The following is a 27430-nucleotide window of genomic DNA, read 5'->3' on the forward strand; positions in this document are numbered from 1 at the left end:
ACGATAAATATCAAAATGTTCGGAAACATTCTGATGATAAATGTAAAATGTCCTTTCTCTTTTAATTCCTTCATAGCTAAAAGTTCTGTCACGCACTTTAAATATACTACTCAAAAGAACTTAAGCATCACCCAATTCTTTTCTATTACTATAGTTAATCTCTCATGCCATTACAGATTAACTATAGAAATTTGAAAAAATCTGCTGGTCCTTAACGTCTTTTGATTAGTATACATAATGCAACTACATCATTGCAGTTATCAACGTTTTGATTTGTTACAATTTTGTTACCATTTTCTGACATTTTTTAGACGCATTTTAATCTTATAACAGTGGTTAAATTTATTATGCTTTCACATTGTGAGGGGTCGGATGAATGGGCGGACTTGGGTCCACTACTTGTATTGCGCAGGACAGACAAGGTCACGTGATCAATTCTTTCAAGTTTAAGTTGCTTACTTTTTATGTGGTTAAATTTATCATGCTTTCAAATTGTGAGGGGTCGAATGAATGAACTCTCTATGTTGAAAATTACATAGGTGCACCCGTGTGCGTCCAACCTCCCGCCGGCCTGGTTTAATAATATCCATTTATTCGCTCGCTTCATATACATCATTGCTATGTTAACAAATTCCTTTTTCATAAAAACTTGTTGTATATTAAAGGAAGTATATTTTAAGAAGTAGAGAAACTTTATTTAATCTTTTAAGCAACATTTGCACTACGCATATTGCAGAGTAACGATGAGTTTACAAGCATGTTTGGAAAATGTTTCATAAATTCATAATTATTTGTAAACTCTTGAAGTTATTTTTTTTTTCCTTTTTCATTTTTTCACATTCCTTCGGACGGTGAACATAGAGATGAGAGTACCAATGCCTTTTTTGTTGGTTGTTTTACGCCGTACTCAGCATTATTCCAGCTATATGATGGCGGTCTGTAAATAATCGAGGCTGGACCAGACAATCCAGTAACTGATATCATAAGCATCGATCCACGCTACTGGGATACGGTGACATGCATCAACCAAGTCAGCGAGCCTGACCACCCGATCCCGTTAGTCGCCTTTTACGACAATCATAGCCGCCTTTAACGGCAAGCATGGGTTGCTGAAGACCTATTCTACCCCGGATCTTCACGGGGCGTGTGTGTGCTCACTGCCACACGCACGCACGCACGCACGCACACACACACACATGTCGCCCATCAGCGGCACATGTTCATGAATAACGCACCTTGCCTGACAATAATGCTGATGGGGCCTACCTTGAGCATCCCCGCTTACGTATGAAGCGAATACAGTTGCGTTCTCCACAATAAATATATATCGATCTTTACCAATGTATTTGACTTATTACAACATGTATGTAACATATATAAACCATCAGAGAATAAACAGTCTCGATTATCCCACAAAACAGATTATTTTGGCAAAATAGCAGTGAAAAATATATAATATGAAACATCACACGGATATCATTCACATTAATTGCATTTAACTGTTTTAAATATTTTAACCACCTGGATGAAGAGTTCATCTACAAGAACACATCATTATGTCAATATGAAAGAGCGAGTACAAACAAACGTGTGTATTTTACATTTCCCTTAATTTCTGACGTGCAGTGACATTACCTTGTCATGGGATCAGACACCAGTGTCAGGTAGTCTAGGGCAGGTGGCTTCTAACAAACATAAATTCATTTTTACTATTTTGCCAACATCTCAGAATGGGTATTTTTGTGATGAAGCTTGCTGAGTATCCATCCCAGGTGACCGGAAGAAATGTTACAGAAAAAAAAGTTACAGAAGAAGGTTACAGAAAAAGTAGAAGGTTGGGTAGAAAAGTAACTTACAGAAGAAAAGCTACACACTCAAATTAATTAAGGCATGTTATTGGACACACTATAAGTTGTCAACCGATATAGGTGTACACAGGCTTACGCGCAGGGTACATGACACCATAGGCCCCGAGGGATCGGTTCAAAACGAATTTATCTCACCGACATTCATTCATGCAGGGGGCGGTCGGGTAGCCTGGTGGTTAAAGCGTTCGCTCGTCATGCCGAAGACCGGGTTCGATTCCCGACATGGATACAATGTGTGAAGCCCATTTCTGGTGTCCCCCGCCGTGATATTGCTGGAATATTGCTAAAAGCGGCGTAAAACCATACTCACTCACACTCACTCATTTCAGCTCGGCGATACTTATGCGTGATAAGACAATTACCTAAGGTGTGTTCCGATTGATTACTCAGCGGGCTACATGAGCGGGCTATATCAGCGGGCTTCATGGAAAATAATCGCTTAACCAATCAGAACCAAGTATTTTAATGTAAGATAAACTGGTTTACATACGTATCACAATTCACAATATTTAATTCAAAGTTCAATTTTGCTTGTTGAGACTGATATTCCATCGAACTCCTTGTGAAAACCGCGCTCTCCTCTCCTACCGTTGACGGTATTATTGAAAAGTGTTCGGGCCTGGCCTGTCTTTGTCACATGTCGTAACAGATGATTTTAATTGGTTGAGAACAATATCAGACCATGACCTCGTGTTTGTGTCGTGATCAGCAAATTACCGGAACCTACCAACCGATTAAAGGAGTACTTTGATTAATCGTCGGCAACACCACCGAATCTATCCTGTCACTGTCAACGCAACCATGATTGCCGTAAAAGGCGACTATGCTTGTCGTAAAAGGCGACTATGCTTGTCGTAAAAATCGACTCTGCTTGTCGTAAAAGGCGACTATGCTTGTCGTAAAAGGCGGCTAACGGGATCGGGTGGTCAGGCTCGCTGACTTGGTTGATGCACGGTCATCGATCCCAGTTGCGTGGATCGATGCTCATGATGTCAATCAGTGGATTGTCTGGTCCAGACTCGATTATTTACAGACCGCCATCATATAGCTGGAATATTGCTGAGTGCGGCGTTAAACAACAAACCAACAACAACAACACTGTCATCGCCCTATTGATTTCCTGCTTGTTTGCACCAACACTTCGGCTTTCTGTCTCCATCGTTTTCAAAGCTATAACCATCAATTTAAAGGTTGACTTTGTTATAATCTTCTAAGGTTTTGGGGATGCATTTTTACCTTATAACATCCTCCGCCTGTGGACAAGAGCTGTCCACAGCTCGGACTGAGTTAGCACTAGGCCAGGTCCGATATGCTAATATACAGTCACAATAAACACAATAGAAGTAATACAGGATCAATCATTCCATATCTTAAATTGGAACCAATTTCAAAATTGTATGAATAGCCGAAATACAGCTAATATGCTAACAGTCAAAATGTACTTACATGCAAAAGAATAAGAGAAATTATCCTATGTTACTTCGTATAAAAAGAAAGCATAATCATCACGATGTATTATTCAAATACAATGTGTAATTAATGAGTAGTGATTCATAAATGTCAAATGTCACTGCACATGGCAAAACTATGGCACCGTAATATTGCTTGCCGTAAAAGGCGACTATGCTTGTCGTAAAAGGCGACTAACGGGATCGGGTGGTCAGGCTCGCTGACTTGGTTGATGCATATCATCGCCCCCAATTGCGTGGATCGATGCTCAGGATGTCAATCACTGGATTGTCTGGTCCAGACTTGATTATTGACAGACCGCCGTCATATAGCTGGAATATTGCTGAGTGCGGCGTGAAACAAACAACAAACCAAGCAGATCATGGGTTGCGGGGTGCAAAACAATGACACGATTACCTTTACCTGATGGCTCAATGGGTGTTTTTGTCCATCTGGCGATAGCCACATGTAGTCAGTGGAATGATTCATCAAGGTAAATTACCTGATCGCCCTGACGCTTCTCGATGCGACCCTTGAAATTTAGTATTATTGTTTTTGGTTTCGGACTATGAAAATTGGACAGTGTTTTTCGTGTTCACCATAACATGTTTGAAAATCCCCTGTAGAAAAGTCAATAAACTGATCTTTCGCCTCCGAAACAGCAAGATAATTCGGAAAGTTCATACCTGAGTGACATGCGTACTTGATTGATTAAGTGGTAAGCCAAAAGAATTAATTCGATATACGTCAAGGAGAGTAGAATGAGTCTGGATAGGAACAATAAGCGAAATTAAAATTGAATCTGAAGTCCGAGAACAGTGAACAGTGCGTTCCCGATAATAATAACCTAGATCCGTTTGTGCAACGTAAAACAACGGGTATTCTGCATTGAGGCGTTTTTTAATCATTTGTAAAGCTTTCTTTACTTTCGAAACTGGGAGTAAAGACGGACTCAGTCGTTGGTTAACTATCTGATGAATGGCCAAATGTATTTGATCAATTTCTTGTCGAATTGTAGTTAGGAACGTAAGGCGATCTAACAAAATTGTCAACGTATTAAAAATAAATCTCTCCACATCTTGTATTTGTTCAGTGTTTTGTTTAAAATCGTTATGGTTTGTTTAAAAAATGGGGAGAGCGGATGAAATGCGTTTATTTGTTTTAGTCATAAATGACGACATCTGACGAACTTGCACTTGAAAAGCAAGTGTCGCGATATTTTGACCTATTGCCCATTCCATATAAATCAGGCAATTTATATTGAAATATAACCCATTTATTTTCAGAAATGGCGATTCGTGACATATATACAAAGACAACTCCCCATGGAAGTCGGAGTTCCGTATACACGGAATTAACCTCATTCTGGATGCTAACAAGCGCTTTGAGAATGAATAAGACCCATACTGGTCGGAGGAGGCCTCTGGATTCTAGAATTCAAAGAAATAAATACATAAACATAAAAATTAACTTGAAATAAAATACATATCATTCATGTTTCATAAGAAAGGTTTCCATGTCTTGTGAAACCTAGTAACTGTCTGACTGTATTCATCTCGAATCTTCACCTCGCTAATAGTAACCGACTGTATCTTTGAAGTATGATAACAATTGTCACAAATAAATAATGTAATCTCACACTCAAAACCGTGCGAGTAAGCAACATCCAACACTAGTGAACTTCTGTTACAGTATCAACATATATCATCACAACATTATTCATTGTCTCGTCATGGTATTTCGATTCTCATCATTCTATTTCATATCACTGCATTTGTAACCATATCGTATAACCATGCGACCCGTAGCCGTCATTTCTCGTATGTTGTAACTCATTTGTATTCTCGTATATACACACAAAGCGAACTTGCTTCATAGTGGCCTGCGAAATACATGTGCAGCCTGAACCCATGAACATGAATTGTATTCTTCAATGACAACCAACACATAACTGTAAACAATCCGAGTATTCAGAGTATTCAAAACACAACGTTTGACAATAACGACACACATTCTCAACATATATGCACGTTTGTATTTTCCTATAACCTTGTGACAATTGAATCATCTTAACACCGTAGTAAATGATCTATAGCATGTATCGATATGAGCCGGGCTCCATGCATGTCGCATCATGTAATTCTAAACCTGAAATAAGTCACATGCAAAAATCAATATTAGGCGTCCCCAGTAACAAATCTGCAGTGCGGTTAATGTTACAATTAACCTGAAACACTATTCGAAATAATAAAGTAAACTACGCTTATAACGAACTCAAAGGGACAACTAATTTTAGTTCGTTATAACCGTAGTTCGTTATAAGCATATACACAGCATAACTACAGCAAATAGTCGGGACCAAAACGTAAGTTCGTTATATCCGTCAGATCGTTATAAGCGTGATCGTTTTAACCGTAGTCTACTGTATTGAGTTTGCTAACGCTTGCGCTTCTTTTTTTAATGACTTCTGTATCATGTAATCACGAATCAATCTTTGAGGGATATTAGATTCGGGTTCCCATGTAGCCTCTTGTAAAGTGAAATTTTCCCAGTGAATCTTGTACTATTTCTCTCCATTGTCTATTTTATTGGCTAGGATTTGTTTTACTGTAAAAAAAAGGTGGTCCTCCTGTAAATCTAAAGTTGGATTCTGTGCCTGCGTTGGGGTTAATATCTATGAAGCCTGGGTTGTCATGTCCGTCCGTATCAGATTTATTAAATTGAGACGAAGTAATTTTGATTGTCCGTAGCAACAAGTACGAATATATTAATTAGCCTCTTTTGGGTTGACAAACCGTTTAAGCCAGTTAGCGTGGACAAAAAAACCAAGTACCATGTGATCATTCGAACAACAAAGTGAGACAATTCACTTGAATCGTCATATTGCCTTTATGCTATCGAATAATCTTTATGGGGTCTGGCATTACACTAAGAGGGCGACTAACTGTATTGTCCATCATACAACTCTGATGCTATATCTGGTGCAATCAAAATCGATATCTTGTTATCTTCGTCAGCTGACATGGCGAGATTATTGCCTGCAAGGGTCTTATCAGTAACAAGTTTTTGCCCGATCGATACTGAACTGTGCAGCAACTTATTGTTTTTGATTGGGGAGCAATTGTAATATTTGACAGCGAGAGAACAGGAACTTGTTCCTGCTCTGTGGTCACTGTTTGTTGACCACCAACAGATAGTAACAAAATACCATTTACCCAAATAGGAACATCTGTTGAACCAGTTTGAACAAAGTATAACATTGGAAATTCATGACAGCGCTTTGCTGTATCAGGAATTCTACGCCATAAATCTGAGACGCTACATCGGCAACGACTTGGAAACGTTGTTCTATATACATGTCGCCAATAAATGGGTGGTAAAACAGCTGACTTTTGCAAAATGATATCTTTCCACAGACCTGAGAAAACTTCTAACTCTCCCGAATCCCCAATTGTAGAAACTAATTGATCTCCCAAAATAATATGAATCCTATGCTTCTGGTAATATTTTTAAGTGACTTGCCAGTCAAAAGATTTAGTCTGCTTTTCACATGGAGAATTGGAAACCGGTTGGTCACGTGACTACAAATAACTATGGTCAAAAGTTTGCTCAGAGATTTCCTTATTTTGAAATCAAAATTGATAGAACGTGATAGGGAAAACTGGTTTCCCTACTTTGGACTTTGGAATGACACTGGCCATACTACAGGTAACAAGCTTAGAACGTTTAGATTGTTTAAAATTACACTGAATGTTTCATTTTATGTACGTCATATGCTGGATAGATCACGACGAAGCGCTTTAGCTGCTAAACTTCACTGTGGAACTTTACCCTAAGAACTAGAAAGAGGCCGTTATACCCGCCCGAAAACCCCTGTTTCTGAACGCGTCTGTAAATTAGGTAATGGCCAAACTGTTGAAGAAGAAGTTCACCTTTTGGTAACGTGTGATTGTTATCGAGATCTAAGACTTTGCATTGGCAGAAAGTATCCCTAAATTATTAAACGTTCGTTTATTACCATGTCTCCGGCAGACCAAACCGTATTCTTAATGCAGTGCGACGATCTGGTTAAACCTATTGCTGCATCAATCTTCCCAATGTTTCATAGAGGAAAATATAATATAAAAAAATAAATTGGGTAGTTGTATAAGTGTTATAATTCCTATCATTTTACTGTTTTTTTGCTGGGTGTATGGAGGTGCTGCGAGCTGTGATGAGAGACTGGCCTGTATGCTTGTTTCGTATTGTCGGGTTTAATTGTATGTATTGTTGTATTGTTTAGCATCTTCCCGAGGCAAGGGAGTAAACTGACTATAAAAGTCCAGTTTCCACCCTTGCCGAACTAGGCTGGAATTCTTTGGCTTGATCGTAGCACCACCAGTGGCTGTTACGAGTTATGTCCCTTCTATGCCTCTCCTACAGACCAATCAGATTCCAACTCTCGTGTCACTTGCATTTTCTTCAAACAAAATGGTGTGTCGAGTCAAGACGATCTGATCGACCATCAAGATCTATACTGTGATAAAACGGGTCTGACATCGCGAGGTGCATCAAATCACGTGAGCACCTTGATTAAAAACATGAAACGATTTGGAGAATATCTGTTGACAACGAGTTGGCGGTGCACATGCTTTGCAAATCCTGCAATCGACCGAACTCTGCATGACAGTTTACGAACCGGATTTTGATTTCGGTGCGCGATTTTGATTGGACTATGCATAGACTCGTTAGTCCAGCCAAAATCTCACTCCATAATACCAGCCTAGTTCGGCAAGGGTTGAAACTGGACTTTTATAGGCAGTTAACTCTCTTGCCTCGGGAAGATGATTGTTTAGTTGGGAGTGTGTATATGTGACAGTGGATGTTACTTTGTGATTGTCCTTGTACGTGGTTGATGCTTCTTTTTGTGGAAGTGGAAAAGGGTGTGGTTGTGATTGAGGGCGTGGCTGATAATGCGAGTTGGTATGGATGCGGGAATGGGTTCAGGTGAGGGTATGTTTGGGGAATAGGGTGTGGGTGAGGGTACTGTGTTGCGGCGTGGGTGAGGGTTCGGATGTGATTGAGCGCTTCTCAATGAGGGTTTGGATGTGTTTGAATGAGCTGGTGTGTTTGAGTGGTTTGAGTAAGCTGCTGAAGGACTGGATGTGGGACTGGATGTGGTTGTGTGTATATAGGATGCTTGTACGGGGGATATTATGAATGTTATTTTTATAATTATTATTAAATGCGGTGTGAAAACACATAAAATATTCTTTTAGTGTCTCGTAAGCCATTTTGGCCGGCCGCTGAGTTTTTTACATTCTTGCCTTGTCATATGTATACAGCGGGTGACACTATAATAAATTCTTCTTCGTCTTCTATAAAGTAGTTTACGCATACATGAGCGCTGATTATCCAGCACACGTTTTACTGCAATGAGCGTTCGTTTATTCTTCAATAAGGGGGAGTGGGCACTAACTAGACCGTGGCTGCGTCACACTTAAGTGAATGTGAGGGAGGGTTTTCAATGCACTGGGCGATTGCACAATAGGACTGTAGTCACATTAATGAGACACCGATTGTAGCATAGGGTTCGCGGGTCTCATATTACGTTACGGTTCAGTCACAGGGCGGTGTTCAACTGATCTTTCACAAATTCGCTGGTGGGACATCGTGCGAAACCAGTCATGCAGGTGTCCTGCTTAATCCTTGCAAAACTGTAGGTCCTTTCCTAAGCAAAGGGTTAACGATTCGGGGTCCACCAAATTTAGATGCGTTATTACCTCGCCTGCATAAGTGTACACCACAGTTTATTTTCGTTACCTTATATTACATTTTGTTTGTTTGTTTGTTGTTTAACGCCGCACTCAGCAATATTCCAGCTATGTGACGGCGGTCTGTAAATAATCGAGTCTGGACATGACAATCCAGTGATTGACATCATGAGCATCGATCCACACAATTGGGATACGATGACATGCATCAACCAAGTCAGCAAGCCTGACCACCCGATCCCGTTAGTCGCCTCTTACGACAAGCATAGTTGTCTTTTACGGCAAGCATGGGTTGCTGAAGACTTATGATCACTATCAAATAGTAACACCTGGTGTTCTCGAAAACGTAAGCGTATCCTGCCCCATCACTGGCACCCGCCAAACACATGCAAAGGCAAATCAACTGTTCACCTGCAAAACAACCACGGAAACTTATGGTACACGTCAAAATAGGGAATAGAATTTGACAAGTGTCGTGTGAAATTTTCGTAGAAAGAGCAGGCTCAGCTGTACCTGAAAAGGTGTCAAGGTGTCAAGGTGTCAATGTGTCTAGGTGTCCAGGGGTCAAGGTGTCAAGGTGTCCAGGTGTCAAGGTGTCAAGCTGCAGAGGGCACTGCTCGACATAAAGGGAAATTGATAATTCCCTCATTATTCTATGCCATGTAGCCTTGAGTGAATAATTTTCTGTTCTGACTTTTGGCGTGAGTGAGTGAGTATGTTGTTACGCCGCTTTTAGCAATATTCCAGCAATATCACGGCGGGGACACCAGAAATGGGCTTCACAAATTGTACCAATGTCGGGAATCAAACCCGGGTCTTCGGCGTGACGAGCGAACGCTTTAACCACTAGGCTACCCGACCGCCCCTCTGACTATTGGAACGTTGACGTCGCCCCGCGTCTTGTCTTGTGGAGAGTTTTTTTAGGCATGCATGGCATGCAATATGTAAGGGTTTATTCACACGTGACGAACCATTTCAAATATAATTGAAAAGACATAACTGTCAGATAGAAATCGTAATTTGAAAGTCAGAAGGTAATTCGAGCGGATTCGTTTTTCAACACTTCGTGTCTCACGCCCTGTGGTGACACCGCCATGTCTTGTAGCGACAAAGAAGAGCACGTCGAGGTTATTGTGAATTTTCCTTTTTGGAAATGTTGCACTTTTACGACTTTACACGTTCTCATGCCATTCAAGGGATTCATATCCGAAAATAACCAGACATCTTCTGAATACTAGCTGTACTTAATCGCGTAAAACCATATAAGTTGACTCTCTATATGGTTTGAACATATTTTTATTTCAAAAGAAATCTGGATCGGTAAACAAGCAAAACTTGCTTATATAAATACCTCTCCAAGTGATAACTTAACAACAGCTGGTTATTTATTAGATAGTGCAAAACATAAATATACAAAATGCACAAATGAAATACTTGGAGCCAGTACATTGAAGCAAGTGGTGTCTGTGAAATAAGATCATACAGTTTTCCATTTTACATGCATAAAATTAAGCTACTCAAATATTTTGCTTTTGACAGTGAAATCGTGAACTGATTTAAGAATAGTCATGTTTGTAGAACTGCTGACTGAACTACCGCCATGTAACATCGTTTTTAATTCATACCCATGTGTGTAGAAATGACTCTTATGTGCAGTAGTAGTAAAATTATTGAGAGTAGTAGCAGTTGTAGCAGTAGTAGTCGTAGTTCCAGACATTAACTAATAGCAGTCTTTGTAGTAGTAGTAGTAGTAGTAGTAGTAGTAGTAGTAGTAGTAGTAGTGGTAGTTTGTTTTATTTGTTTGTTTGTTGTTTAACGTCGCACTCAGTAATATTCCAGCTATAGGACGGTGGTCTGTAAATAATCGAGTCTGGACAAGACAATCCAGTGATTGACATCATGGGCATCGATCCAAGCAATTGGGATCGATGATATGCATCAACCAAGTCAGCGAGCCTGACCACCCGATCCCGTAAGTCGCCTTTTAGTAGTTGTTGTTGTTGTTGTCATTGTTGTTGATTGTTAGTTTATTGTGTAATAGATAGTGTCGTTGTTGTAGAAGTATGTTGTCGTAGTCGCTGTATTAAAGGGATTTGTTGTCGTGTTTTTGCAGAAATTTGATTCGCCGTTTGAGCTTGGTTCGTGGAGCCTGGCATCGGATCGATCGATCCTTTACTCTAGTCGGTGACCTGGGACGCCCTGAACGGGGTCAATCGTCAACAGTTTGGGTTTGTTGGTACCTGTTCCATAGTCTGCTAACCACAGACTGTGAAACTTGAACGTATTGGCCACTGCACGCTGACTTCTGCCATATTCCAGCATGCCAATAGCCCAACGTCGCTCAGCGCGTTGCAGACGCCGCATCGCTATTTTATACACACAAAAAATGAATAAAATCAAGTAAATGACAACTATATGATAAGCAGAATCAATAAGATTAACAGAAATAGTGGTCCACAAGGATTAATCGACCTTCCTTGAAAGTGTCAAAATCAGGAATGACACCCTACGCACGTGCGTGGTGCTACTGCGTGCAGCACGTGCAAACTATAGTATATACAATTTTGTGTTCTACAGACATAAACGTTCTTGCACAGGATGTTTGTAGTCAACACTTATCATTGTTCTAATACTTCGTATTAACATACATACACTCTTCAAAAAAAGAAGCGCACAGGTAGTATGCAGTTCATTGAACCTGACTACACAAAAAATCCGGCATATAAATTGAAAATATGTTATTGGAACATGTTGGTGGCCTGATATTCGACAAACGGTGCATCAAAACGCCGCTATTGTCGATTTGCAATGTCTAAAACGGCATTGTTTTCACACTTGTTCAAAAAAGTCATGGAGGAAAACAGTAAAGAAAAAAATGAACGTTTTGTTGGTACAAAAAAAGTACTAAAAATCTACCTGTGTGTTTCTTTTTTTGAAGAGTGTATTTCATGATCTCCTACTTTTTTGTAAGAGTATAGTTCAAGCCCCAGGTCGACAGGCCGTTGTTCGATACTCAAACACTACAATTATTTGTTAAATGCTATAATTATCTCAAGGACGAGACATCTTTTAGCATTTCTAACTTTACTTTAGACGATAATAAACAACGATATATATTTGCATGAAACTATATTAAAAGTATAAATACTTTTGAAGGCCTTCCATAAATATTTGACACTACTTTGTAATACTTATTTATTTTCTAAATTGTGTTTTTTTTTACATATTATGCCATATAGACTATTTAGTCATTTCACAGGGTTAAACAACAATCCAATGTCGTATGTCCATATTTACATTGCTCTTATAAACTTTCAGTCCAATAAATATATCTGTTCTTATTACAACACTCTCTTAGCTGCACGGTAACATGTCGGATAAACATTTTTAAACACGTTTTGGTGTTGGGATTGGTGGCGAGAATTAATAGCCCTAAAAATACAGCAGCTCTGAAAAAACTGAAATCTGACAACTATGCCCTTAGCCTAATAGCTGAAGTAGAAGTATTTTACGGCCTCTTTAGCTATAAGCAGAAAGACCACAAAAATTGATGACGTAGTGCACAGTGTTGATCCTTCATGGCGGGTTTACGAAAGAGCTAAATCAATGTCAGTGAGCGTTGTCGGTTTGATATTGGCCAAAACCGTTTTAAACAGCTGCTACATGTTTGTGATATCACAACCCCTCACTCTGAAATGATAAAAAGAAGATGTTTGAGATACCTGACGACGATGACAACTTTTGGGAGGTAGGTTTTTGTCACTGTGTGAGTGTCTCGGTGTCAGAGAAGTTGACCGAAAACAACTCGCAAACTGTGCAAAATAGCACCGATAATGCTATTATGATCGATATATCTTTTCAGACTTGATCTGTAGTAGCCTAAGATAAAACCATGGAATATTTTCGCATGAAATACACACGCTGCGTAAATGCTTATCGTTTATATGATAATCAGCTGATATATTTTCCCCCTACATTCAATAGGCCTAGCTTACTCTTTGCCAATAAATAGCCAAGACGTACTTATTAGTAATAATATCAGGGTATGAAACTCCCAAAATTTTCAGCCAGACCACAGGACTGGCTAGCTGAAATACTTGCCAGCCCTGACCAAAACCTGCCTGCCCACTATAATCATATGTTTATCAGGATAATCACGGACGTACATACGTCTTTGGGATAATTTAAATAACTTTAAATCGAATTCATTGAACGTGAAGTAATGCAAGAAAAGAAATAGCAAACACTTTTTAGGTCAGATTTGTATTTAATATCCAAGAATACATCATGTAAATAATGCTTATCATCGGGAAATATTTAAAATATTTTTACATATGAAATATAACCCGACCGTCGGGCAGGGGGATTTGAAAATCTGGCAGCCCAAGTTGAAATCAACCTGTAACCTGAAATCAACACTGGTAATAAGCATGCTATGATTAGTTGTGTGTCGGGACTTCGTGGCATTGAATGCAGTCCATCCTATCGACCACACCGTGTGATTACTGACATTAGTGATATACTGGAGTCAACTTAGCCGAAGCCACGTTGGACCCATCTCATCTTGTAGGGTCATGTCTTGACTGTAGCACCAAATCGCGTCTCTCGGCTAGGAGTAAGGCTGAAGGGGTCATTGTCAACACAGGTACTACAGAAATGTACCCTAGGATGAGTCCATTCCGCCACAGGGTGCAGTGCGCGTAACCGGTTCTTTAGGTATTCGTCACTTCCTGTATGCCAAAGCACGGTTAAATTCAACATGGCACTACACTTTTGACAGGAGGAACTTTTAGATTATCTTATGAAGTTGAATGCCTTTAAGGCTGTAATGTTACGCAAGGGTAGGGAACTGTTGGCAAGAGATCGTATAGAAGTAGCACCCATAAACTTGTAATCAGGCGAACCAGAACTACAACAACAACTGCTTTCGGTTTCGGGTTCGGGTTGGGAATATGGACTCATCTGCATTTCTGTATTTTAATTTTGGCAAGGGTACATTTCTGTATACAGAAACATACCTGGGGTATGTTTGTGTAGTACCTGTGTCGACGACAACCCCTTCAGCAGGAGTGAGGTATACTGTGTCTGAATGAGGTATCCATTAATGCGGTGTTAATCAGCAAACAAGCATGGTAGACAAACAGTTTTGTAATATGGTAGATCCCTAGTGTGTATCAATATTTTCAGAATCTTCCTATAGAGGACATCACAAACACAAGTTCAGCAGAGGTATGTGCTACTGTGACTAATCTTACAACAGTAACAGGCCAGGGACAGAAGCGACAGCTTGAATGCGACAAAGGTGTATTGCGTCCAGAACCTTGTTCAACTTCAAGTAAGAGACTGAGAATTAACGCTTTAACAGAAAATGACAACCATTTCATGTCAAGGTCAATTCAGGAGCAGTCACAAAGCTCAATGCGCAATGCTCAGTCCGATATTGACAATCGTGGGCTGTGTTATGGTGTCAATGGCACATACAGGACTGACTGTAACAGTAATAATACATCAAGCAAAGAACAGAGTCTGAATGTAAAGAACAAAGTGCTCAATAGAAATGCCCTGCTTGAAACAAGGTCTGGCATCATCTCACAACAAGCAGTGTCTGATCAAGGAGTAGCTGTTGTTAGGAATGACAGTTCGACAAGTTCGGCCTACCTTTCTAACCATGTATCACAGCAAGGAGATCTTCGTGTGGAACCAGTAAGACAGAAGAGGAGTGAAACTACAACACCCAAGCAGCGACACAAAAGAAAGTTCCCCGGCCCTGCTGGCTTGTTGCCGAAGCTGGTAAGTCCTCCTGTACATCTTCCTGAGACAAGGGAATTAGCTGACTGTAAAAGTCCAGTTTTCACCCTTGCCAAACTAGGCTGGAAATTCTGGGCTCGATCATAGCGCCACCGGTGGCTGTTACAAGTTATGTCCCTTCTATGTCCCTCCCATTGACCAATCACATTCCACCTCTCATATCACTTACATTTGCTTCATACAAAATGTCGGCACCCAGTGAAGATGATCTGATCGATAATCAACATGTATATTGAAATAAGATTGGTCTTACTTCGCAAAGTGCATCAAATCATGTGAGCACCTTGATTTATAACATGAAAAGATTTGGAAAATATCTGTTGACGCTAAGTTGAAGGTACACATGTTTTGCAAATCCTGCAATGGACCAGAAATCATTGGTGTTTATAATGGGCATTTGACCAGCAGTAGAAATTGGCACTAGTTCTATGGTCCTTGACAAATTGCCCAATAGTTAAGGTGTCATAAGGACTAGACCCGTTAAAATTTCCGGGGTAGAATAGGTCTTCAGCAACCCATGCTTGCTGTAAAAGGTGACTCTGCTTGTCGTAAAAGGCAACTAACGGGATCGGGTGGTCAGGCTCACTGACTTGGTTGAAGCATGTCATCGATCCGAATTGCGTGGATTGATGCTCATGATATTAATCCCTGGATTGTCTGGTCCAGACTCGATTATTTACAGACCGCCGTCATATAGCTGGAATATTGCTGAGTGCGACGTTAAACAACAAAGCAACCAACCAACCAATCATAAGGACTATTAGACATTTGCCATTTTTAAGGGTTTTGCTATGGGATATTGTTATCATTATAAGGACTAGTGGACTAACAATGTCAGTTGCAATCGCTGTTAACCATGTTGACCTGTTTCAGAGTCCAGGACAGAGTATTGCAAATGTGGTCCTCACCGGCGTCTCCAGGCAGAATCCCACAGAGTCAAGGGTAAGTTACCATAAGGAGCGGAGCATTTGGTATTCTTTTGCAAGGGGTCCTGGGTCATTTTAAAAACATAACCTGTTAAAAACAATTCAGAGAAAATACTTTTACCAAAGTTTAATAACAAAATTTGCTGGACATGCTGAATGCACTGAATCATAATCATAATCATGATAATGTGTTGCAGGTCATTCTTTCAGACTGAGATATGGTATCTGATGGCGCTCTGACTTAAAAAATTATCTGTTTCAAACAAATATCCCGGGCCACTAAGAATGATAAATGGTTGATCCCAAAGTGGAAAGGGGAAATGGGAATGGGTGCTGTTTGTCCGTCTGTCAAGTTTCCAGAGCAGAACTCAATATTCATGAGAGATATATTAAGTAATCTTGGCACATAGTTAGTTCCAGTGGTGAACTGGTGCATTTTGATAGTTTGGGATTTTTGAAAAAAAATTGAGTTTCCATTGCGATGACTTTGGCTTGAAAATGGCTGTAGTGCTCCTTTACGGAGCAGATCTTGAAAACCAGGCAATATTTCTTGCCTTGCACACAACTGGAGGTGTCATATTGGTGGGAGATATGAGTATTTCATGCTTGTTCCTGTTGCATCAAGAAATATACAGTGGTCATGTCATCAGTGTCAGTGACCAAGTGATAAAAACTCTTTTCTTAAAAGGGGACACGGGTGGCCCAGTCGTCTAAGGTGCCGCGATTCACTGTGCAGAGTTGCATCAGTTGGGCACGCCAGAAACCTATGATTGTGGGTTCGAATCCCGGTTCGCCCCAATTATGTTTCTAGGTTTGTCAGCACCATACCCGTGCTCGTGGGTTTCACCGAAGTGGTAAACGTCTGAGACCTTCATCACTTCGGGCTTTCCTCCCACATTAAGCTGACACGCCGTGATATAACTGGAATACTGTTAAAAGTGGCGTTAAACCCAACTCACTCACTCACTCACTCTTTTCTCCAAAAGTAAACTTTAAGTACGTGAAATACTCTTTCCTCCAAACTTAAGTTTTAAGTAAGTGAAATACTGTTCCGAGTGTTTAAAGCCAACTCACTCACTCACTCTGTAGATGATGTTGCAGGATGATGGAGTGATCCTGTCCTCCCAGTCTTCAGACGATGTGTTCAGTGACCAGCCCTGGAGCTCTCTGGTCGACGACCTACACCAGGAGTCTCAGGACATCCTCAACAAGTACTCCATTGCATCCAGCCTACAGAAGGTAATGACAACGATGCAGCCTGTCATGTTAACTGGTTTGATCATGTTGATCATGTAGACATCATCTTCGTATTTCAAATGTCTTACGGGGTGGCGGGGTAGCCTATGGTTAAAGCATTTGCTCATCACGCCAAAGCCCTGGGTTTGATTCCCCACATGGGTACATTGTGTGAAGCTCATTTCTGGTGTCCCCTGCCATGATATTGCTGGAATATTGCTAAAAGCGGCGTAAAAACTCACTCACTCACTCAAATGTCTTACACTGTCTGTATAAGAGTGCCTATGGCAAAATTGTAATCAAATGATTAATATAAGTTCATGATCCATGAAGGGCACCTTTGTAAATGTGTTCTTATTTAGTACCTTGATATGATGTTTACCTATAAACTGATGACATATGTAATTTCATACAACTCAAATAGACAAACACAAGGCAAATAAAACTATGAAGTTTGAACATGTTAATTTACAGTGCAACAGTGTGATACACAAACTCGACCTGGTGATTCAGAAATTTAGAAGGGGAATTATCAATAACATTGAAGAGGAAGGGGCTCAACTTATAACTGCTTGTTATCTCGCTTTAGTTGACATGACATTCACCGAGTTCGAAGACGGATCAAAAGTATTCTTGTGGCAAACTTAAATTCCAGAGGACACCCCTAAACATGTTTGCATTTTTACATTTTCAACTGGTTTGCTTAAACTCAGAGGTGTCAGTTGTGCGGAACTAAATTTGGTACTATTTCTATTAGGTATTGTGTCAAAGACATCTATGTAATCACAATTGGGATATGATGACATGCATCAACCAAGTCAGGGAATCTGACCACCCGATCCTGTTTGTCGCCTCTTTAGACAAGCATGGGTTGCTGAAGACCGAATCCACCCCGGATCTTCACAGGCATATGCAGATACTGAGAAAAGAATAGCAGCAACGAAAGAATAATCAAGAACGAATTCATTTTGTGTATGTGGGCGGTAGGGTAGCCTATAGGGCTGGGATGATACACCAACTGTGCGATCCGATACGTATCTCGATACCCTGTTGACGATCCGATACGTATCTCGATACCCTGTTGACGATCCGATACGTATCTCGATACCCTGTTGGCGATCCGATATGTATCTCGATACCCTGTTGACGATCCGATACGTATCTCGATACCCTGTTGGTGATCCGATATGTATCACGATACTTGTATGTGCTCTTATCTGTGGTGCATAAGCCATCTTTTTCATAGAAAGGATGGCCGAATACCTGGCACACTGACGACTTACAGTTGGCAGCGTCAACTATTGCACAATGGGTGAAAATATTTACTTTTTCACTACTAATGAGTGCTTGGTTTAACAGCCATTAAAGTAACATTTAAGGTTTGAATTGATATTTTTTACTTAATGTGTGAAGTCAAATATCGCGATCCACTGATGCATCGCCGTATTGTCCCACCACTAGTAGCCTAGTGGTTAAAGCATTGGCACGTCACGCTGAAGACCCAGGTTCGATTCTCCACATGGGTGCAATGTGTGAAACCTATTTTCCGGCGTGCCCTGCCCTGATATTGCTGGAATATTCCATAAAGTGGTGCAAAACCATACTCACTCACTCACTCATATTTTTCTTATGATCTAGGCTGCTAAGAAGTTGCTCCCTGAAGGCAAGGTGGCTCTCATGTTTGCAGTTCTAGAGAGTGTCGACATCCAGGGTCTGGATGCCAGCGTCACTCTCAAAGACAGGACAGGTGAGGAAGATGCCATCTGCATGCAGGTGCTGGAACCAGGTTTCCATTATGTGAAGACGCCATCTGCATGCAGGTGCTGGAACCAGGTTTCCATTATGTGAAGACGCCATCTGCATGCAGGTGCTGGAACCAGGTTTCCATTATGTGAAGACGCCATCTGCATGCAGGTGCTGGAACCAGGTTTCCATTATGTGAAGGTGCCACTGCATGCAGGTGCTGGAACCAGGTTTCCATTATGTGAAGGTGCCACTGCATGCAGGTGCTGGAACCAGGTTTCCATTATGTGAAGATGCCATTGCATGCAGGTGCTGGAACCAGGTTTCCATTATGTGAAGATGCCATTGCATGCAGGTGCTGGAACCAGGTTTCCATTATGTGAAGATGCCATTGCATGTATTGTTGGGATACTGGCTTCAAAAACGATACATGGGGGCACCGGTGCAAGACGATACACTTGCTGAAATTAATTACTAACTACTCGTTTTTGTCAGTCAGATAAAGCAAAATGTGTTGTAATTGGCATTTCAAGTTCACTGCTGAAATAACCATGTGTGTACAGCTAGCTTTTCGTTATGCACCTGCTCTGGTATATTTATAGTCAAGAAGTTTCCATCGGTTTGATGTAAAATGCGTATCACGATACGTATCGTACCGTGACCTACGTATCGTGATACATATCATATCGTGACCTTGCTGTGTCGTTTCACCCCTAGCTTGTACTACATAGTGTAGTGTTTGTATATGTTTCATGAGGCCTTAAATATTGAATTGATAATTTGGTAAATAAATACAGATGCAAGCTGTGATTCAGGTGTACACTGTCCCAGACATCTCTCCACACTGCTGGGAGTATATACAGTTGGGTTTTGAGAAAGATAAGGTCAAGTAATTTGCAAACTTTGACCATGTTGAAGAAACTGAGATGAATTGTCAGTCTATTAAATAGTATTTGTGTTGTTGTATATGAACACATTATACTGTTTTTGCTAGAACATCACTGATAAGCTTCTTGGAAACAAATATCTACAGAGGGGTACACAAAGCATGTGATCTAGGCTACCAGTTGTCAGACTTTCAATTTTGTGGAACCCTGGGTGGCTGAGTGGGTTAGATTGCTGACTTTATGTGCTGGCGATTAGGTGCCTCACTCTGGCGGTTGTGGATTCGATTACCGGACGAGAATCTGTACTTTACCAAGACAGTGTTATCCCAAATATAACATTTGTTACATTTGACCACTTTCTACATGGCATTTTGTGTTCAAATATCTACATATCTTGATGTTGATTTAACTTTACGGCTATAATGTAAGCAAGCTTCAGTTGGATAAGCTCTTTCAACATGGCCTGGTGACAGACCCAAATCGTACCATGAAATCCGAAGAGTATTTTATCATCAGCTTTAAAATGAAGTTTTCAATTTTGTGTAGGGAAGATCTCTGGAACTGTTCACCGAGAAGTTGTCAAGGAGTTTGCTGCAGATCTCCAGCCTGGCGTGGCACTGGTTCTCAGACAGGTGATGCTTGTTGATACCTTATCTGCTGTAGGTGAATAATAAAGTGAGTGTAAGACTCAATGGCTAAAACCGTTACCTGGAGCCCTGCAGAAACCCCGTTTGTTTTTTTCTATTGGATAGTTGGATCAAGCCATTTGGATTTTAGAGCACCTTTCTTAGAAAGGCTAAGACCTGTGAAGGTCTGGGGTAAAATAGGTCTTCAGCAACCCATGCTTGCCGTTCATGGCGACTATGTTTGTCGTAAGAGGCGACTAACGGGTTTGGGTGGTCAGACTCGCTGACTTTGTTGATGCATGTCATCGTATCCCAATTGCAAGGATTGATGCCCATGATGGCAATCACTGGATTGTCTGGTCCAGACTCGAATTTTTACAGACAGCTGTCATACAGCTGGAATATTGCTGAGTGCGGTGTTAAACAACAAAATTATGTCATAGAAAGGCTAAATACTCCAGTGAACTTTGATTTATTAGTAAATAACATCCAATGATGAAGATGTCATTTTGTTCGGTTTCAGATAAGTGTTGTCAGCCCCACAAGCAGGACACATTACCTGAACATTACCCCCAAAAACATCGTCCACCTGTATCCTCACCGAGTAACTAGATCAAACGAAGAGGTTTGTGAATATAGGGCATGTCTGAAGGACGTCATCCACACCGCTAACATGCAGGCGCTGCAGCAACCAAGTACCCCTAACACGTCCAGGGTATCGCCCGAACTGAACAAAACTGTTCCCAGAATGCAAAGTAGCAGCTGGTCGACACCTCAACAGTCAAGCGGATATTCCACGGAAGGGGGGACAACTCCATTCAGAACTCCTTTGCAAGCTAATCCAGTGAGACAGACCACTCCCTCTAGACAATCATATGCCTCGACTGGGAGTGTGAATTACACAGCTGATCCTGCTGTGAGAAGACAGTGTCAGGCTGCTAACAACAGCATCGATGGTTCTCCAAATAATCAGATGACTCCTACAAGGAAATTTTGTTTTAAGAATGTTAGTAGCAGTGTTGCAGGTTCACCCGTCCTTGGAGCAAGTCCACATTTAAGAGGAACAAAAGCTGCCGTTTGTGACAGTCAAAGGAATTTCTCACAAGCTGGGTCTGTAACTTCTAACTGTAAGACTGCAGGCTCCGGCAACAGGGCATCTTGTTCCGTGGTGATGTCAAGTCAGACAACAAGCAAGGCCCAGTTGCCCAGTTTTGGAGGTAGCTCTGTGCCATCTAACATTGTGACAGCTCAGAGTTCTTCTGTTGGAGGGAGGAAGAGTGGTGGTTCGAATGGAGTTAGCTCCCTTGGTGGTGTTGGAAGCCCTGGGAGTGGAGATGCTGTCGGTGGTGATGAGCTGTGGGGAGATGGTGAGTATTGTTCTGTGATTGTCAGTTGTTGGTTTGTTCTGTGCTATGTATTTTAGGTGAGGCAAGATTATCTTGATTTCTGGTTTTACAGATTGATTAGGATAAAAAAAAAAATAATAGTCTTGGTTCTCAGGCACCGCCCACATCATCATAAAGTTGCCACATGTTTTGTTATTATTTCCATTTTAAGAAAAAAAAATCCTTAAATATTCCAAGTCCAATGGTAGTCAAATACTGTATTCCAGTATTTTACTCATCAAGGAAAACATTTATGTAGGGAGGCCCTTTCCCAGGTTTATTGTACACAATTGTTATTGATTACAAAACTGTTTACTGGTTACATACTAGTTTGAACACACACACACACACACACACACACACCACTGAATCTATACAATCTAGACCATATATTTGCCATTCGAGAATGTTCTTTTGTTTAGATTTCAAATTTTTAAGCAAGAATTTGTCAAAATATGTTTCGAAGGCTGAAATGAATGCTTGAAGTCTTTCTGAAAAAAGGGGAGTGGGGAGGGGTGGGGGGAACATGAATGAACAAACAAAGAATCCATCGGGGAGTTAATCACCAATGATGACAGTGATAGGGGAGAAAATAAAAATGTTGGTAGAAGATTGTAAAAATGGCCAACCCCCAATATGAACTTGGCTTTTTTGTGATAGAGATAGAGATGGGTGCATAGTTTCTAGGGGTGGAAATTAACTAAAATCATAAGAACATGGCCTGTGAAGATCCGGGGTAGAATAGGTCTTCAGCAACCCATACTTGCCGTAAAAGGCAACTATGATTGTCGTAAGAGGCGACTAACAGGATCGGGTGATCAGGCTTGCTGACTTGATGCATGTCATCGATCCCAATTGCGTGGGTCGATGCTCATGATGTCATTCACTGTATTGTCGGGTCCAGACTCGATTATTTACAGACTGCCATCACATAGTTGGAATATTGCTGAGTGCGGCGTTTAACAACAAACAACAACAACTAAGAACATTGACTAACCCAAATAGTGATAACATATCGCAAAACCAAACAATATGTTTTAAATGGTACAAGCCCTTTGGACATGTTGGACACCTTTAATATCAACCAAACTCACCAGGGCTAATGGGCTAGTGCTAATTTCCATCCCTGGTTTCCAATACAAAAGCTTTTCAATTGAAATATAACACATGTTATATGTAACAAGCACTTAAAACATAATCATTTGTCTCTGTGCTAAACTTGCTGGTATTGCATCGGAAATGAGCAGTGTGTATAAGAAGTAAGATCCATTCCATTGTGTGCCACCGTTAATACCCTAATACAACAAGATATTTTTTTTAAGAACTTTATTGCAAAGCTTTCAACATGTTTAAGTGAAATCACTATTGCAGTTCCTTCCATGTGAAACACATTGTTTGATTGGCTTGCACTAACATCGATAACGCTCGCTACTGGCATATTTAGAATAATCAACAAAATACAAGGAAGGCAGCAATATTTCTATGAGCACCCAAATAGTCATGATAATGGCTGGATACGATTTTGAAGATCCGAGAGCCAAACATCAGTCGAAGAGTAAACCGACAATAGCTCTGCTTTCACAACTGGTCTGTCATCATCCTGGACGACCTTCGTTTCATTTTAAAAAATAAACCCAAACCACCTTCTTTGAAAGCAACCCTCGTTATCAATTGTCACTGAAGGGTCCTACATAGTCTGTCTTACAGACCCTGATACAAATATATATCAAATACAGCCCATGCAAGTCTATAATGTTTGGCAAGTCTAGATTACTCCAGTATCAGTATCTGAAAATGAAGAGAGTCACTGGGCTCCCTTTTATTATATTATTATTAAGATAACTGAACAACTGTTTTTTTCTGTACGATATGTTCATTTCATAGACTAGATGTTAGTCTAGGTCCTACATTTTCTGCAACTGAATGAACACTGGATGAGATGAGATCGACAAGGCTGAGCGTAGGGTCCGATAATGCTTATACATACCAAGGTCATGAAGAGACGTGTTTGGGACAATTATGTTTACAATTAACATGAATAATGTCAGGGTGTTACATGCATTGTAGTAACCATGGTAACACTGCAACATGTTACAAAATGAATCAATGTATCTTAGTGTACAGCAGTTTCATTGATTTGGTTTGGGTTAGTCTCATTTGATCGTAATTAAAAACAATTTCAGCTTTGTTCAATGCTTTTGTACTTTTCTTTTCTATCCCCCCGACATATAATGACGGAGGCATATAGCCATCAGTATGTCTGTCTGTCCGTCCGTCTGTCCGTCTGTAATCATTGTTTGTCCGGAGCATATTTCCTAAACCGTACAACCTAGCTTCACAAAACTTGGTACACTTACCAATCAGGCTCAGTAGTAGTGCCTTTTGCTATTTAGAGATTTTTAGAATTTTTTATTTTTGTCCTTTCCATGGAAATATGATGAACTTAGGAAATTTGAGGGTAGTGCTCTTGTCCGAACCATATCTCCCGAACCATACAACTTAGCTTCTCAAAAGTTTTTACACCTATCAAGCAGGTTATGTAGTGGTGCCTTTGCGATTAACAGATTTTTTCTTTTTTTTATCTATTTTCAATTTAAATTGAAAATTTATGAACTTAGGGTAATGTCCTCGTCTGGAGCATATCTTCTAAACCATGCGACAGAGATTCACCAAACTTTATGCACATATCAATCATGTTCACTAGTAGTGAAGTTTGTTATTTTTAGATTTTAATCTTTTTAATTTGTAGCCCCTGACATATAATTCTAAGGTGTACTATTTACCAATATCATATACTATATATGATGTGAGCTACATAACCTAGTACATTCTCTTTATGCCTTTGTGTCATGAGGCTAAGTACTACAGAGCTATTCATATGCGAATCTGCGAAATTATTGTTATTACAATTTCATGAGATCATCAGAAAGTGAGCTACATGAACCAATATTTAATAACCTTCATTATATTTCTGGTTTTGGCATCGAGGAAAAAGATTTCCTTGCCAATCTAAATACATTTGAAGGTACACACAGTTTACCGACATGCAACGTCGGGGGGATATGTCATTTTCAGATGACTCTTGTTTTGTGTTTTTGATGCGCGAGGATTTGATTTGTCTGCATATTTCAGTTTATTTAATGCATATTTTAGGCAAATACGCAGCTTGTCTTAAGCTCTGCTAGTTCAAACCTGGATGGACTGCATGTTTTCTGTAATACAACACTATGTATGTTACATAAACTACCCGTCAGAAATTACTTTGGGACAAGTTGGCTATTATTCGTCAGTGTTCAAAATTGAGCATGAATGTCAAGGTGTCTGGCCGCTTGGTCTTGGCCCTGATGTTAAAGTTAAAGATTAAGGTGTACCCTTATTTCTAAAACTATCTATATAAGAGAATACCTCTTAATGCCAAATGCTGCTTGTGATGTCAACACCTGATTTTGATTCCACCAGGCTAAAATTATGATTATTGTTTATTCATTTTGTTGTTCTCTTTCAGACTTGAGTGATGAACTTCTCTCCCAGCTGTCTGAGGAAATGTTCTGATCCTGACATAAAGGAAGCACAGCCTAGCAGATGAGGTCCTGTTGCTTTTCAGTCTGTAGACAGGGGACGTGGATATGCCAGTTCCTTGATCGGTGTTGATGCTATATACTCAATGGCAAAAAAACCTGTGATCATCATTTTTTGGAAGCAGTAAATTAATCAATATTTTGATGAACCCAGGATTTCTATTTTCAAACAGATATAATTAAACCCTGTGATTGTGTTTTGTTCTCTAAATGTTCTTGTGTAAAGTCTGTTTATTATTGTTTGTCGTGAAAGATCTACATGAGTTTGAAAGGTAACAAAATCTGAGGTGTGACTCTCTTTTTAAACCTCATTGACATTTAAGCTGCACGTGTTTAGCGGTCTGTCATGACCAGCAGTTTGTCGTGGCAAGAGGTCTGTCGTGACAAGTGTCTGTCGTGATAAGCGGTCTGTCATGACAGGTGGTCTGTTGTGACAAACTGTCATGACAAGCTGTCTGTCCTGACAAGCTGTCTGTCATGACAAGAGGTCTGTCGTGACAAGAGGTCTGTCATGACAAGCTGTCTGTCGTGACAAGCGGTCTGTCGTGGCAAGAGGTCTGTCGTGACAAGAGGTCTCTCATGACAAGCGGTCTGTCGTGGCAAGAGGTCTGTCGTGACAAGAGGTCTGTCATGACAAGCGGTCTGTCATGACAGGTGGTCTGTTGTGACAAACTGTCATGACAAGCTGTCTGTCCTGACAAGCTGTCTGTCATGACAAGCAGTCTGTCGTGGCAAGAGGTCTGTCGTGACAAGTGGTCTGTCATGACAAGCGGTCTGTCGTGGCAAGAGGTCTGTCGTGACAAGAGGTCTGTCGTGACAAGAGGTCTGTCGTGACAAGAGGTCTGTCGTGACAAGCGGTCTGTCGTGACAAGCGGTCTGTCGTGACAAGAGGTCTGTCGTGACAAGAGGTCTATCGTGACAAGAGGTCTGTCGTGACAAGAGGTCTATCGTGACAAGAGGTCTGTCATGACAAGCGGTCTGTCATGACAGGTGGTCTGTTGTGACAAACTGTCATGACAAGCTGTCTGTCCTGACAAGCGGTCTGATGTGACAAGTGGTCTGTCATGACAAGCGGTCTGTCATGACAAGCGGTCTGTCATGATAAGCGGTCTGTCGTGGCAAGAGGTCTGTCGTGGCAAGAGGTCTGTCGTGACAAGAGGTCTGTCATGACAAGCGGTCTGTCGTGGCAAGAGGTCTGTTGTGACAAGTGACGGATATAACAAACTGTTTTTTGGTCCTATCCATTTGCTGTATATATGCTTACAACGAACTACAGTTACAACAAACTAACAATAGTGGTCCCTTTGAGTTTGTTAGAACCATGGTTTACTGTATCATGTATGTATCAAATCTAAATGAAGACAACATTTGATATGTCTATCTTAATTAAAAAAGGAATATGACTGAACAATTTTATGTATTTCCAGCAAGAAACTGCTGTTATTAACACGGGCCTTTGTAAAATGTTGGAAATGTTTATGTCCCAGCTGGGAACTATCAATAACATAATTACAGTCTGTCTGTCTGAGCGTGGCTTTTACACCATCAGATCCATAAATTCTGTCTACTTTGTCATACGTCAACTTCTAAGTAATGCCTATTAAACAATACATCAGATGTTGCTCCAATAATTAGATCTTTACTTAGTTGAAGTAGTTTCTGACTACAGGTGAGGTTAGGTGAAATAGGGTTTAACGTCACTTTCAAGATTGTTGCACTTATAATGATGTGTGTGTGTGTGTGTGTGTTTGGTTGCTTGTACTAGTGCAGACTGATGCCGATTTATAGTGCTAGCCCACAAAGGCCTCATGCCGCAGTTTAACATACTGACTCCGAGCTGAACAGTCCTTGTTTTTGCCCCTTAATACAGGTGCCAGGCAGAGTAACAACAAGTACCATGTTTGGGCATCTTTTGGTATGACGAGGCCTGGGATCGAATTCATGACTTTCCGCTCTCTGGGCAAACGCTATACCCACTCGACCACAGATGCGGCCTCTGACGACAGGACTTGATGGGGCGGTTGGGTAGCCTAGTGGTTAAAGCATTCGCTCGTCACGCAGAAGACCCGGGTTCGATTCCCAACATGGGTACAATGTGTGAAGCCCATTTCTAGTGTCCCCCGCCGTGATATTGCTGGAATATTGCTAAAAGCGGCGTAAAACCATACTCA

General features: G+C 40.7%; 1 protein-coding gene across 1 annotated transcript; it reads left to right on the forward strand.

Annotated features, from left to right (window-relative positions):
- The first annotated feature begins 12655 nt into the window (after positions 1 to 12655).
- On the forward strand, positions 12656 to 27047 carry LOC124117711. The gene is made up of 8 exons (XM_046479697.2): positions 12656 to 12818; positions 14258 to 14860; positions 15752 to 15820; positions 16906 to 17043; positions 18679 to 18787; positions 20217 to 20302; positions 20820 to 21663; positions 25187 to 27047. The coding sequence occupies exons 1-8, from the start codon at positions 12780 to 12782 to the stop codon at positions 25231 to 25233; spliced, it is 1935 nt and encodes a 644-aa protein (XP_046335653.2). The 5' UTR covers positions 12656 to 12779; the 3' UTR covers positions 25234 to 27047.
- The last annotated feature ends 383 nt before the right edge of the window (positions 27048 to 27430 follow it).

This window comes from Haliotis rufescens, unplaced genomic scaffold (assembly GCF_023055435.1).
Source record: "Haliotis rufescens isolate VD_foot unplaced genomic scaffold, xgHalRufe1.0.p SCAF_16, whole genome shotgun sequence".
Classification (NCBI taxonomy): domain Eukaryota; kingdom Metazoa; phylum Mollusca; class Gastropoda; order Lepetellida; family Haliotidae; genus Haliotis; species Haliotis rufescens.